General features: G+C 45.2%; 1 protein-coding gene across 3 annotated transcripts in view; it reads right to left on the bottom strand.

The window, feature by feature from the left end:
- Positions 1–15,892, bottom strand: part of RPS6KA2 (ribosomal protein S6 kinase A2) — a 372,902-nt gene that overhangs the window by 296,174 nt on the left and 60,836 nt on the right. Inside the window, exon 1 of one of the 3 annotated variants that reach the window (XM_058534011.1) lies at positions 5,905–5,967. The exons of the other annotated variants lie outside the window; for them this stretch is intronic. Coding sequence (XP_058389994.1) covers positions 5,905–5,952 — 48 coding nt within the window. The 5' untranslated portion in view covers positions 5,953–5,967. Of the gene's footprint in view, positions 1–5,904; positions 5,968–15,892 lie in introns of those variants that run through there. 3 annotated transcript variants of the gene reach the window in all.

Here is a 15,892-nt window from a genome sequence, read left to right as displayed (position 1 = left end):
TGAGAATGTCCCACAACATCCCTCCTGAATGCACATCCTCGAGTCCTTGAGACGGGAGCCCGACTTGTCAGAATGACAATCCCGAGCTGCTCTAACAGCTGGACAGCTTCACCACAGTGTAGACACGGTGGACGCCCAGGTGCGAGCTCACGTTGGCTCTACCTGAGGTTAAGGTTCCCATCTTGCTGGGGTTCTTTGTTGCAAACACAAGCTACCCCAACAAAGGGTGGCAGACAGTCTCCTCTGTAGTCTTGAAGAGACTCTTGGCACCCTGCAGCCACACGCAAGGAGCGTGTCCTGACGGGGGTGACCCCCAGAGGGCGTTGTCGACAGAGAAAAGCGTTATGCAGAAAAGTGTGCATAGGGTGCCAGCGCAACTCGTGGACACTTGTCAGTGCAGGAACTGTGCCTAAAGAAACGCAGGAGAGTAGAGACACGGCCGTTGGGTGAGCAGAGGCTGAGGCGCTGGTGGACAGGGCAGGAGAGGCTTTCCCTAAGGTAGAAGAAGCTCTTTAGAGGAAGAGCTGCATAAACACAAGCCGCTCCTTTCTTAGAAGAAGCCTCAGCCATAAAGCCAGGGGTCCAGGGTAGGCACAGGGTCTTCAGATCCTCCACGTGATTCATCCTCACACCCACTAGCACTAGCACACAGTCCGGAGACGAGAAAAGGCTAAATTTTGAATCATCACTAACTAACATTTCTGCAGCATTTACCCTACGCCAGAAACTGTGTGAGCAGCTTGCATACGTGACCCCATCTGAGCGTTGCTGCATCCCGAGAGGCAGGGACCCTTCACCTAGGAAGACGGTGAAGCGCTCCAGCCGGCAGAGCCCTGCCCACGGCAGAGGTAGGGCCTTGCCCGGGCGGCCTGCGTCCACCTCCCTCCCCTGCATCTTGCAGCCTGGCCTGCGTGGAGTTGCATCGGGAGACTCACTTCTCTCTCCACTCTAAGCTTTGCAGGTAAAGGCAGGAGGAAGAACGAAGAGGCGAGTAAAGAGGCTGAGACACAGCGAATGCTGAGGGCAGAAGGAGCAGGTGTGTTCCCAGTCCAGCTGGAGGAGCCGAGGGAGAGTGGTGGCCCCGCCCAGACCCAGCAATCCTGAGAGGTGACCAGAGGTGACCTCTCTTCAACTGGAGATGGTGACTCCATCCACCTCAGGCTTTTTGCCTGGTTTTAGGAGACATAGGTGGGTGGGCATGTAGGGCTCCAAAAACGCTGGCCGTCTTCCCTCCTCTCTCCTCTGCAGCCTCTTTCCTGGCAGGTAAATGCTGGCCAGGTGCCAGCCAGCTGCCCATCCCTCTAGGACCTGGAACTCACCTGTTCTTACCATGGACTTCGAGGCCCCACATCCCCAAACATGCGTGCACACACACGCACACACGCCTGTGACCTCCCCACCCTCATTTGCTCTCCCCAAGCCCCACACATGTGTGACTCCCTCCTCCTCTTCCCCAGACACCCCGACTCCTGGCTTCGTCAGAACTCTGCCCTCCTGGCACAGCCTCCTCCTAACCACGTCGCTTCCCTCTGTCCCTTTGTTGTCCTTGTGTGCTGTGACACATGGTCGCATATATAGTCATCTCCCCGTCTACACAGTCAGCGGATAGGCAGCCACCCTGCTGTGTTCCTGGTGTGTCCTCAGACCTGGAACAGGCCAGCCTACAGCGTAAAGGAGAGCATGGCTGACCGGAGACTCGCCAGGAAAACTTCGCTCCTGATCTCTCAGGAAAAACGGGGATGACGTGACTCCCGCTCAGCAGACCTGTGCGTCGAGCTGTGAATTGGTGTGAAGCAACAGAAGCTGGAAATCCCAAACATCTAAGCTCTTCCCCTTCAAGACCTCCCTCATGCTGTGTGGACTGATCATTTTCAGAGAGAAAAGCACAGCTCTGTCGGAGACAAAGTCTGTTTGCCCTAAAAGAGGTGGGGCCGCAGCCTGGCCATACTCAAAAGTGTGAAAGGTCCTTCAGTGACAGCAGCCCTGCCCCTGCCAGTCGCAGAGCCTGTAATGCTTACACAGCCCCTGCAGCTACGGGTTACGGCAGCCTCCTCCAGTCAGCGGGGACACAACAGAGGAACAAGATATTACAGCGGTATTTCTGCACATCAGCAGGCAGTTTTGTTAACCTCAGCCTGCCCTGAAAACTTCAGAGATATGACTTCAAAGCTGCCTGTTTATCCTTCCTGAGGTGTGCAGGCGAGTTCTGGAGGGTCCCACAGGCTAACGGGTCTGATGAATTCCAGGGAAGAGAATTGCACGGTCCCCAAGTCAACCACACCAGTCAGAGGGAGATTTTCTCTAGCCAATCAGGCTGGCTGCTGTCCATTCCAATACAGCAGACCCTAAGCACCTGCTGGTAACCCTCAAAGGGCAGGCCTGCAGATGGCACAGGCCTGCCTACTCCAGGGCCTGTCCCCAGGGAGCATTGCCCTTCAGTGACAGATAACAGATGATGACAGGGATGGGGACGAGGATCCTCTCTCCTGCTGGACTGGGTGTTGTGGCGACCCGAGTCTGTGGGAACAGCCAGGGGCTACCTTGTGGGGCCCGGGAAGGACCCTACCCCAGCAAGGAGCCTGGAGAGAAGGGTCTGAGAGCCTCTGAGCTTTGAATCGTGGTATTTCTGCATTTTCAGTTTGTGAGCAATAAATTCCCATTTTTTGCTTAAGGCAGTGGGATTGAACTTTGTATCATTGGTGGATTCTAACACTTAGTCAATTTTGGGATTTTATGCGAAGCCAAACAGACCCACAGACTCCTGGAAAGCTATAGAACAAACAGAACATTCTTCATGACTATTCATAGTCAAGCCCTATAGAGCACAGAAAATCCTGAAAGGTAGAAGCCAGTCTTCCCATGAGAAAGGGACCCCGAAGAACAGAGAGAGGCAAGACCAGGCAGGGTCTGTGGGTCATCTCTTTTTTCCTGTCCAGTCCGAAGAGTATTTATTCTGGACCTGGGTGTTGATGTTTTTAAAATCTTGTTGCAAAGGCTACATCAATGGCTCAGGTGCATTTATTAGAATTTAGATAAAATCAATGTTTATTATTTTAAATAAAAACTTTGTTTCTAACTATTTTAGTTATTAATAACCTGTGATCCTCCAGACAGGGGCCAGCCTAGCAAATGGGGCAATATCGCCACCACCTAAGGCCACAGGTTAATATGATGGGAACTTCATGCACAGGAGACAGCCTCTAAGATGTAGGTCTGTGAAGCGTACCACGACAGTTGAAAGGAAGATGAGCAGGGGTCCCTTTCTCAACACTCTGGCGGCTGTCCTGAATCCTCCCCTGATGAATGTTTGTTCATCACGGTATGAAGAGAACAGCTCAGAAGTGGGTGTCTGGAGCCTTGGGTCTGGCCCCAGCTCTGACACGCACTCACTCTATGACCTTGGGCAAGGCATTCCAACTTCTTGGATGCTCAGCCTCCTTGTCTAGGAAATGAAATGGATGGGCTGTCTGATTTCTAAGACCCCTCTCAGTTCCCAAATTTTATGAGCTCCTCCTCATAACCTGCAACACAAAACATCTGTATTCCTGTCCTTGTCAAGGAACCCAAACTCAGGGCCACTAAATTCTAGTGAAATGTATGGATCCCCTCTCCAAAGTTAGAGAGCTTTCTGAGGGTATAGCATCCATGCATACTTTCGGACGGCTCCAAACGCCCTTGGATGAAGTCAGATGCTCAGAGAGCTGTCCCCCTGGACCACAGAGAGCAGACTTCTGATAGGACTGCTTTTCTGCTTTATATTTTGGTCTTACCCCCCAGGCTACAATTCAGGGAATTACAAACAACGTTATTAAGAAATGCACTGTACTTACCGGAGGCTATTGTTGGGGATATTGTTCTTTGCTTTTTACGTGGTGCCCTCTTTAGGAGGACCTGCGGGAGATCTTTCTCTCTGAGCTCAGGGACAAAAAGAGATGTGTTCATCTGAACAACTGCTTTTCAGTTTTTTTGAGGGTTTTTTGTTTTTTTTTTTAGCTTACGCTGATCCACCCCTGGGGAAGCCAGCAATCTCAGAACCAAATCCGTGGCCCACTGCCTCAAGTGTGCCGTGCCTTTTGACCTCCATTTGGGGTACTAACCTCATGCCTAGCTTCAGATTCACTTTTTCTACCTTATTTCCTTCACCTCAAGACATGCAGTTACTTATTTTTAATCTCTTATTTCTTTCTTTCTTTTTTTTTTTTTGTGAGGAAGATCGGCCCTGAGCTAACACCTGCCAATCCTCCTCTTTTTGCTGAGGAAGACTGGCCCTGGGCTAACATCCATGCCCATCTTCCTCCACTTTATATGGGACTCCGCCACAGCATGGCCTGACAAGCGGTGCATCAGTGCACGCCTGGGATCCGAACCTGTGAACTCTCGGGCCGCCAAAGTGGAGGGCGCGCACGTAATCGCTGCACCACAGGGCAGGCCCTTAATCTCTTATTTCTTAATCTCATATTGAATATATTTAACTTTACTGAAGTCTTGGGGAATAAGGAGGCGTATCAATAAGGAAACAGTCCCATGGATGTGATGTTCATTTACACCATTTACATGAGGAGCACTGTTGAGGCCTTGGTAGACTTAAGGGCTGGGCAGATAAGGACCAGAATTCAGGGGGTGGGACTTGTACATGTCAATCTGTCTGTGCTTCTAAAAGTGGACATGCCCCTTGTTTCCTTAATGTCTCAGTTTTCTTAATCCAAAAAGTAGAAAGAAACAACTTTCATTCACCTTGTAAAATCATTAAAAATATTATTTTAGGAGTGACTTTAAGGTGAAACATAAATTTACCTTAAAATTATATTTTATGCATAAAGATCTACAAATATAAGAGTATTTATTAATGACAAAACTGCATATAACTAAGCATATACACCCTTAGAGATATTTACTAAAACAAGGGAATCAGAACACTTCTTGCCCTAGCTAAAAAAAAAAATTTTATGCACATAATTGGAAAATCACAGATTTTCTTCAAAGAAGTGTTAAGACTCACAAATCCTATACCCATGGGTATGTCAGTGATTTTTAAATCCTTGTATTTCATACTTCTCCTTTTTAAGGAGAGTTATATGAGACATAATTCAAAGTAATTTCTCTAACACACCTAACAAACAAATTGTAGAAGTTATTCTGCATGATCCAGTTTGGATTGTAATCTGATGCATACTTATTGACATATGACAATAACGTGTTTGAATTATTTAACTTAAAAATGAGCAAACTGGGGGAGGGGATGAGAGGAATGGGATAGTTACATTTTAATGGGTATAGATTTCTGTTTGCAAAAACGAAAGAGTGCTAGAGATGGATGGTGGTGATGGCTGCAAGGCAATGTGAATATACTTAATGCCACTGAACTGTAGACTTGAAAATGGTTACGATGGTAAACTTTATGTCTTATATATTTTACTACAATAAAAAAGTTTTTTAAAAAGCAAAAAAAATTATTTTAAGAGCAAACTGGTAAATCTGATTCTCTTTACCTAAAACTTTACCTTTTAGTAATAGTTTCAATAAACATCAACTGTCACATTTTCTCCCTTTTGCTTCTAAAATTGCAGGAAAATGACCGAACGGCCCCATTCTCCTTGATTGTGAAAACACACCTGAGAACAATAACATTAAATTCATCTGGGCTGTAACACACCCTCAAAAACAAGACAAACTGAAAACGATGACAGCTTTAACCGGAGCTGCTGCCTGCTCTTCGCATCCACCTGCGACTTGTGACACTTTCATGTCTAATGATACACAGAATTTCACTCTGCCCCAGAAAACAACATGTGAACTTGCCCCTCACTGGCCAAGATCTATCACATTCGTAGTTTCCCAGCAGTAAATAAAAACGATCAAAACTTCTCCAGGATCCCCAATTCAAGTGCAAGATCTCTCCCCTACCTTCCTGAGGAACAGTTTCTGCAGCTTCCTGTGCGGCAGCCGGATCATGATTTAGCCTCAGCAGCCTAGGGGCCGGTCCCTCTTGTGTGCGAGCCATTCTGCGCCGCCTCTTCTGTTATCACCTCCCAGCAGACGGCACCAGAGCGCGCGCGGCGTCACCAGGGGCATCTCCCCGCGCATCTGCCCGCCCTCGCCGCGCCCCTCTCCGCAGCAGCAACAGATCTCCAGTCCCAGGAGTCGGTGCTCTGCTTCCTCCGCGCCTCGCATGGGCTGGGAGATGCAAATACTCTGGCTGCCAAGAAAACCTCAGCCTTGCGAACTCACCAGTGTGGGAAGGGGAAAGTAGAAGGAAAACCAGCCTTCAGGTTGCGCGCTTCTCCTGATCTAAACGCAAAGTTACTGACACTGCTCTGAGTCCGAGCAGGCTTTCACACCACATCCGGTGGAATCTGTCACAGGGAACCAGGCAAATGTTCAAAACTTGGAGATGCTCCAAGGGGCAGCACACCTGCCGACTGCCAGAGCGGGAGAAGGCACCTCCCATTCTTCTCACCTGTTATTTACACTGAAAGGAGGAGAAAGTAGACAGGAAAGAAAGAAAAATGGCTGCTTATTTTTTTTAGGTGGCACTGGTCAACTAACGCACACCAGTTATGCAAGAATCGCATTATCCTCTGTATTGCTCCTCTGATTAATACCTCCACCGCATGGACACACAGACACACATGCACACACCTGTACACGCATATGCATACATACAACACTCATGCATGCACATGTGCACACACGTGTACACACTCTCCCATGCACACATACTTTCTCTTTCCGACTAACTACCTCAGGCTCACTTGGAGTATGTCCTGCCTGGGCAATAGAAATACCTGCTTTGCCTTCCTTGTGAAAACTGAGCTCCCATGTTTCCTCCAGAACAATCAGCCCCTTTGTGGCTGTCACTCGCATCGAGCCTTGCCTTGGTATAGCCAGAAGCACGCACGGTCTAGCACGAAAGCAACCTTTGAGCGTAGAGCAATAGGTTAGAGTGGGACCTATGGCACCGGTTAAGAGTTTCCCCTTTTATTTTTTAAGCTTCTTGTTAGTACATAAATAGACTCCTCCTTTGAAGACCTAAAGAGGCAATATGAAAAACCACCAACTAACAGTGAGCTTTTAGGCGACAGATAACGGAAGTCGTGGTTAAGGATGTGGAGTGGAAGCAAGTTGGTATAAAAATATAGGGCACGAAAAGAAGGCATCAAAGACAAAGAGGAAATTCAAGACTGAAATGGACAGAAATTGCCCTGATTCAGAGCAGCGCACGTGGTAGAGGGACAGCCCTGTCCATCTCTTCCTCACGCTAAAATGTAAAAATAAAGAATATATCTTTTCCAATCAAATGAAAATAGATGAAGATACTTGTCCTTTCTCAAGTGGTTGCTATTCCAGGAATTTTGTTCTACCAAAACTTCTCTTTCACTCCACTGCTTCTGGAGCATATATACTGTAGGTTCTTCTTCTCGAATGGTAGAATTGACGAACATGTAACATCCATATAAATGTCATATTTGTGTGTAAGTGTGCATGCATGTATATACACATACATACATATTTCAGATAACATGTAAGAGAGCTTTGGGCAGAGTAATTACTAGGTCAGCCCTTTGGAGGGGCATTCTAAGGTAGAATTTTTATTAATCATACTTTCCATGAGAAAAACTTATAGAACCTATAATATAGAATTTTTAAAAACATGTGCCTTACATCTGCCATCATATATGCAGCTTTTTCCTATTCTGGAGCCATTGGCAATTGGTACATTCTAAGCAGAATGATCATTCATAGGCCGAATTATGGCAATAGAGGAAAATGCCTCTGTTTTTAAAACTCTCCCAATTACTTTTAGCTAATGAAAACTGGCACAAAATAGTAACACAGAGAAATTAATAGAACTAACGTTCTTCCTATTCTCACCGAATTTCTTATCCCTTATTTCATTTGGGTTTAGGCAATCTCTGCCCATTCCAGTTTTAAATTCTCCCTTTGTCAAATCACCAGAAGCATAAAAAGATTCCCAGTTCTATTCCTTCTCCCTACAACTAATACACATCTCACCCCTTTGCAAAGTTCTGGATCTGAAAATCTGTACGTGGTCTTTCACAGAAATAAACAGTCTTTCTTGGGCTCACCCTTCACCACTGACAGAGGACTCAGCTCGCACTGCAGACACAGCCCGCCACCCCATCCTGTCCTCTCCTGGTGGTACTGCCGTGGGCATTGAGAACATTGTCAAAAGACAACTTTATGCTGCTTCAAGCCCGAAGGCATGGCATCTGAGTGTTGAAGGACAACAGTATAAAAAATTTTCCTTAAAACCTGGGCTCTTGTGGTCCTTCATGGGTATTTCGTTTTTATTATTTTAATAGTCCTTGGCTTTAGTGAAAGAATATAGCATCCAGGCTTGATTGAAACTTAGTATTTTTTACTGAATTTTTGCCTGAAAAGAGGATGTTGAGGCTCTGGTATTATCTTAAACACACAGGAATACAAATAGACAGTTTGTTTATTTTCACTATCTGTAATCTATTCAACCCTTTGAAAAAGATCCTTATCTCACGTGGAGAATGTTCACAGCATAGCCAACCTCTGTGTCACCTGGGGAATGGCTATTTGGAGAAAGGAGAGTGGGCTTATTTGAGGGCACAAATATTTTCTTAGATTATTTTCCATGCAGAATAAAATTAAAAGCTTCTTAAGAAATTGCTTAAATATCTATTTCTAAGGGTGTATCTATCTGGTCTACTACCTAAAAGAAGAAATCCCAAGAGTCAAACAGGAAGCATCTGAGCAATATCAAAAACAGGCTCACCAAAGCTGTATGTTGAACCTGGGGGGGATAAGACGATTGCTCAGAATGGAGACTCCCGCACCTGGTCTGGTTGTGGATAACGAGGAGCATGAGGGCTGTTCTATCTTGGGAATAGGAAACTAGCCTGGGTTAGGTTAACACAAGCCACAGGGACGCTCAAAAATGGTTCAGCCAAAAATGTCATCTTTCCTGCACCACACATTTTGTCAAATCACTTGAAGCAGCCTGCTGACCATTCTTGTTCCCCGTCTTCGTCTGGTAGCAGCGTGCATGAGTACAGGAAGAGAGAAATGGAGACGCAGAATGGTCTGGATCATCCTGACCTGAAGTTATTAGGCTTTTTGTAGCAGTATGTTGAGTAGTCCTAACTGTGATTCAATTCAAAGTTCCACAAGAATTAAAAAGTAATTATCTATGGCTTAGAGCTCTTGAAAATGCATTAGCAAAATAGACCGGGTCTTGGGTCTTTGGCTAAATAGTCGTCATGTTAGATCTAATGGCTTTGCGATAGAAACCTTTCATTTTTAATGGAATTTAATTGCAGGTGTACGTAAGTATGTGAACTGAATGTTGTCATAGTGACTATGGCAAGAAATTGCCTTTTATTTTACGCCACGGAAAACCGTCATGACAATCTTGGCTTACTCATCTTCCAAATACGTTTTGAAAAGAAATTGTTTTGAAAAACAGCTATCACTGTTTACTGGCCACTGCTTTAAAGGAATTGCTCATGTGTCATGTTGGGCTCCCCCCCTCCAGCAACAGAACCCAAATGCCCACACAATTAGGTCCAAGAAATAAACAATCACCGCCACAACAGAAAGCATCCATTTCATGTTTCCATTAAACACCATAATGCCAACCTCGAAGCATGAGTAGGTGTCTTCCTCTGTAAAACCTAGAATTCCATTTCTCTGGACCCCTATAGAATCAGACAGACCATCTTAGACCTGTGGTGTCCAAGGCAACACTATGTGTTCACCATGTATTTGCTCTTCCCAGGCCCAGGGGCAGGGTGTGGTGAGGTTGAGAGTACCTGGCTGGTCCTCGCTGCTGGGAACAGGAATGGAAGTGACATTAAAGGGCACAAGTTATCCACCCCCCACCCCAGCCTTGAGATTAGAACAAAGAGCCCCAGGATGGTGGCGTTGCCAGATGGAAGAACCTGGGGCAGCAAGACCCTGGACCTCTGAGGGCAGCTGCCAGGGACAGGCGCCTGGCCTGGTGACCTTGTGAGGGGGTAGTGAGCCCTGTTATGGTAAGGCCCTGGTATTTGGTGTTTATCGGTCAGTACAAAACAAGGTACTCTATCCCATCTGGACTAAGACCAGTGGCAGGAACCTTACAGATGGATCATCTGGCTTCACAGAGGGAAACTAAGGCCCAAAGAGGCCACACAGCAGGGTGGCAGGAGAGTTATGTCTCCCACACTCCCCCTCTTCAGACTCCCCTCGTTCCTACAGGCCACCACCTTAACCCCAGACGTGTGTCATGGTCATCATTCTTGATCACTTTACCATGTTGGCCTAACCCCTTGGCACTCCAGAGGTGACAGGTGTGCGTGTGTGTGCCTGTGTGTGTGTGTGTGTGTGTGTGTGTGTGTAAAAACAGGTCCTAAATTCCCCCACAGACCTTTCCTAGTGCCCACATGGTACGTGTAAAGACATTTTTTTAAATGAAAGCATCCTTGGGGAAGCTGCCTGCTCTTCCCACATTAGAACTGGTCCCTATCTCTCAGGTATCATGCACCAGGACTGGAAACTGATACAGAGGTTCTCCATCTACTCCAGTCCCTGAGAAACTTGCTCAGCCTCCAGTAAACATCCCATCAGCTTCCACAGAGGAAAAGTAGCTCTCCGCAGCCCCATCCACTCCCATGACTTCTAGGCACCAGAAAATGGAGCAGCCACAACCCCCAAGTTTTCCTTGGAGGACACCGGCCCCCAGGCTGTGAACTGCAGACCGGAGGGTACAGAGGCTACTGCAAACTGTTGGTGACCACACAGGCACACAGGTCACTTTCTATAGGCTGAACAAAGGCTGTGTCCCACACCTGTGTGATACTGCTTGCCAATATGAAAACATCGTGACAAATAAAACTCTATTTAAAACTGGAGGATTCGCGTGGCTTTCCTCGATGCATGGATAACAAAAATGTAACTACTATGATGTGGGATCTCTGATTTACCATTATTATTTTAAACAAGGAGTCTCATATTCAAGAACCTGTGAGACCTACTACCTTAGAGTTCCCGGGAGTGAGAGCAGGATGGTAGGAGGAATCTGATCTCCAGGCTCAACTGAGCCCTATTTGATGTTGTTTGCTTAGCATGGAAAAGTAAGACTGAGAGCAATTTTAAATTCTTTCTAAGTCATCAAAGGGCTATATGAAGAGAATATAAAACTGTTATTTACTTCCACAAAAGAAATTACAGGAGAAAATTATCTTAGCTTTTGGCAAATGCCTATATCACAGCATTATAGTTGCACTACGACCCTGGATCCAGGCTGCCCAGGTTCAAATCCCAGCTCCACTACTTAGCTGTGTGACCTTGAGTGGTTAATTGCCTCAGTGTAATCAACTGTAAAATGGGGATAGTAACAATAATAGTGCCTACTTCATACATAATAAAAAAATAACAGCTTTATTTAACTTTTAGCAGATCACGAAAGATAGCCATAATTTTCTATAGCTCTTTTTCTTTTTCCTGAAACCATAACTTAGAAAATGCTGGCCTAAATTGGAGTAGAGGGTGTAAGACATCGAGCTGGCATTTATAAAAGAGAATGTAGAGAGCATCCTGCTTGTTTGCAAGACAGCAGCTAAGCATCACCTTCGAGTTGCATGACTCTGAGCAAATTATTTCTTTTGACTTCATTTCCTCATCTGTGAAATGCAGTAACAACAGTAAAGAAACAGTAACCATGTAAAATCGACTAGGACAACGGCAGGTACTCAGTAATTATCGGTTCTTCTCCTGAGAAGTGAAACGAGCTGATGGGAAATAAGTCTGCTGTCCTTTCACAGTGACACAGTTCTGAATGCCTGTTAAAAATAAGTTCTAAATGCCTGTTAAAAATAAGCAAAGTACTTCCTCCTTCTTTCGGTTCACTGGAGGTCAACGTCATCACGGCTCTGATTATGATATAAGAAACCCACAAGGTGAATTACAAATTTCAAACAGAAAGTTCCCTTTGACTGCTTGGGGGTATAATTACGATGATGACATCTTTTATGCTGCATTACTAAATTGCAATGACTTGTCAATTAATGAACTGAATACTTCCTTTCATGCTATTTGTCACTAAATGTCACCAAATTTCATCTTTAATTGGTGAAATTACCTAAGATGTGAGACTTATTTATGTATTACTAAACCCAAGACATCTGTAATATATCATCACCCAAGGATTATAGTTATTTTTAATATTTTTAGGATAAGTTGAGCCTTAACTAATTTAATTTCTTAAAAACAATTATTGCACTGGTAGTTTAGATTTCTTTAGAAATTATAGTAAAGTAGGAAGAAGAAGAAAAAGAAATCATCCTAGAACTTAATGAAAAGCCTTGGGAATTTTTTGAGTTTTTTTTCTATAAATCGTGTTTGTTTTGGGTTGGGGGTTGGGAAGTAGGCTACAGCTGAATGTACTAAAATTTGAGGTCAATCTTTTTCCTTAAAGTTAATGTTTGGTTTTTCTCCAGCTCTCCCAAAAGGAAATTTAAAAGTTTGACCTCAATCAAAGGATTTTCTTAGCTCAAAATTTGCCTCTGAATACTTAGCCAGTCTCTCCTGAAGTGCTGCACACACTTGGAGAGCCTATCCAGTGATAAAACATAGGAATGAGACTGTGTTTGTCTCTTTCGTGATTATTCAAGGAAGGAATGAAAACAAAAAAAGACACAGAGGTTATAGATGTGCTCCTTATACTTACAAGCTACCACCTCTGTTCCGGAACCTTCCCCATGGAAGTGTACCCACCCTTGTGGCCCAGTCCTGATGTGCCTCTCCCCACCACCCGGGGACCCCCCCATGCCTTTTTTACAGGGACAAGGTCTGCGAGGGGTGGGAGTGCATTTCTTCTCTGTATCTCGACCCCACACAGACTTCTACAATAAGTCATTGTGGGGTGAATGGATGAAGAGGTCTTAACTGGGAGCTGAGCTAGCAAGCAGGGACGGCTCAGCTGCTCTGTGCAAGAAGCCAGCTCCACAGTAGAATTTTTGTCCCTGAAAACAGACTGAAAAACCAGAGTTCTGTATTTTATTCCCTATGCTTCACCCATTTTTTAATGTCACCTATCACCTTCACATTATCAACACTATCAAAAAGCAAACTACTTCTGTGAATACCATTTCACATGCTTCGGGAGTCAAAGCAGAGGCAAGGAAAGATTTGATGAAAAAGACCAAGAAAAACAGAAATATCAGCCTTATTCAGAGCTCCAAAGGCTCAGAATCAATTTGGTCCAGGATTGGAAAGATTAAACCTTAGTTAAAAGAAAGCAAAACAGAAAGGAGAACCCAGCTCAAGTTCCAGTTTCAAAATTCTAGTCTGAAAGCTGGTTTTGTAACTCCATCAGGGGCTGCGTGTCACACAGCAGCCTCTCGGGCGGGGCCTCTGCTTGCCAATAACTCACAAACAGAAGCTGAGCAGGGTTGACATTCCACCCATATCTGCTAAGTGGCCATCAGGTTCCAGGCACATCAGCATTTTAACTCTCTAAGTTTCTTTTCAAAGGACTGAGTTTGGGTCATCACGTTATTTTATTTGCATATCGAGGTATCTGGCAAAAGAACAGACTGTTTCACAAATTATTAAGAATTAAAACAATGAGGGCTGGCCTGGTGGCGTAGTGGTTAAGTTCGTACACTCTGCTTCGGCGGCCTGGGGTTCATGGGTTCAGATCCCAGGCGCGGACCTACACACCACCCATCAAGCCATGCTGTGGCGGCGTCCCACATACAAAATAGAGGAAGATGGGCACAGATGTTACCTCAGGGCGAGTCTTCCTCACCACAAAAAAAAAAAAAGAAGAATTAAAACACCACCAAACACACACAACACAAATAGACACTCACGCCCTGACATCAGGCAGATAGCCGACAAGTGCGTGTCAGGTACATCCCGTGTTCTCGCAGTCCGGGCACAAGCCTTAGAAGTATTTTTCATTCTTTACTAGGACTGTATGGTCTGCCTTTGTCTCTCTACCTAAAGCTGCGACCTTGGCCTCTTGTACCACACCACAGTGATCAGGAGTGGACTCATTCCTCTGCCCCACAGAGCAGGAGGTCTGAGGGAACAACTGTGTTTTCTTTATTAGAGTCCCACCGAATCAAGAGACCACTGAGCAGTATGGCTCTATAAAGAGGGCCGTGTGCATTCATTCCAATGCAGTAAGAAAAGAGGAGAAGGAGAGAAGGAACCAAAACAGCCCTTAATGGGCAGAAATGGCTCTAAATCAGCTGCCCCCTCTGTTGTGTTAAGGTTCAGGGCTTGGATGAAAGAAAACAGCCCCTCTTGGAATTTTAACCTCCTTCGTCTCCTTTGTAAATTTCTTTTTATAAAATTAAATGAAGAGTGAAACCATAATAGAGAAAGAGGAAATTCAATTAGCTGTTAAACTGGAGGCATCATGTAGGTACCAAATACATAAAAACAGGCTAATCACTGTGTTTGCCGTATCCGCAGCTTCCTTGACATTCCTGGTAAAATATCACAACACTTCTTGTCAAAGTTGGAGTAGCGCCTGCTTATGCCCCAGCAGCCACATCCGCCTGAGGATTTTAAACAGGAGACCCTATCGCCCTCGCACTTGGTGTAACAACCTGTTTAACACAGCCTTGTACAGAGAGAGGGGAGGACCGCAGAGGAAAAGGTGAACTCTTAACTTGTAGCTCGCTGCTACCTAACTACCTTTCCATACTTTCGGAGAGCTCCCAGGTGATGCTGAGTGAGGTCTGATTTGTGTTTTTTTACCCTAAACATAAGAAGGGACTCCTGCCGTCATATTCAAGGTGAATCTGAAAACACAGCTAAGCGCCCAGGGGATCAGGCTGGCCGTGGCTGCTGCAGTATTGTTCTGGGCTCACCCGAGCCCCGGGCTAGGAGGTGATGGGGAAGCAGGGAGCTGATAGAAATGACTGCTCTCCTTGGGAAGTGTTCTAATTCCCACCACGGCTCTTCTTGGTAACACTCTTGTAGGACTGATCATTGATTTCTGAAGGGATGGTTCACAAATGACGCCCACACATCATTTGGGCACATCTGTTACTCAGTTTCCATCACCCGCCAGACCAGTTCTTGTTCGATTTGCCTACGGTCGCTTCTACGATCAAGAAAAGAGAAATGTACACAGTATCGAAACTCTGCATTCTTGCTCAGGGTGGCCAGTCTAAAGGTGGCTTGTGACGACATATAGAATAATGAAACCTTTTATCTTTCCAGGAGACACGTTTCCTCACGCACTGTATAAAGCCAAATAAAGTTTTGCTAAGATTCACCAACTAGAGCTTAACTATTTTTTTCCTGAACAGGTTATAAACCAGACTGAAAGAGGTTATGAGAGAGAAGTGAAAGGATGATTTCCTCCCCTGACAACATGGCTTGCTTTCTGAGTTTATTTAAATTAGGAAGAAATTCAAAACAGTATTCAGACATTTGTCTAGTCACCTAGCTAAAATAATTAGAATCATCTTGAGATACTGTACAACCATAAATCAGTTATCATCAACCTCCACTTCTACTGATACAATTTTTATGTCTAATAAGGAAATCTAATTCATACAAGATAATAGTATGGAAAACCTTTTTCTCAACCAAATTCTTAGTGTTCGGCTGTTAATAAATATATTCAGACCCAGACAGGAGTACCATGAGTATGTAAAAAGTGAAACAGTGAAATTCAGGGGTAAGCATTGTTCACGTGGACGTCAGCGATCGAAGGCAAGATCAACCATTCTCGGAAGTGGCTTCTTCCCTCCAGGACCACAGGCTACCAGAACCAGCCAGGACTCTGCATAGCACCTCGGGACTTACAGACCCACCAAGCAGTTGCTAAGAAAACATCACTTCTCCATGCAGCTGCCCACCTGCACAGGTTACAGGGCTTCACCACCTTACAGGC

This window comes from Diceros bicornis, chromosome 39 (genome assembly GCF_020826845.1).
Source record: "Diceros bicornis minor isolate mBicDic1 chromosome 39, mDicBic1.mat.cur, whole genome shotgun sequence".
In the NCBI taxonomy this organism is placed as follows: domain Eukaryota; kingdom Metazoa; phylum Chordata; class Mammalia; order Perissodactyla; family Rhinocerotidae; genus Diceros; species Diceros bicornis.
The sequence above is the reverse complement of the archived record's forward strand: the minus strand, read 5'-3'. Positions and strand labels throughout refer to the sequence as shown.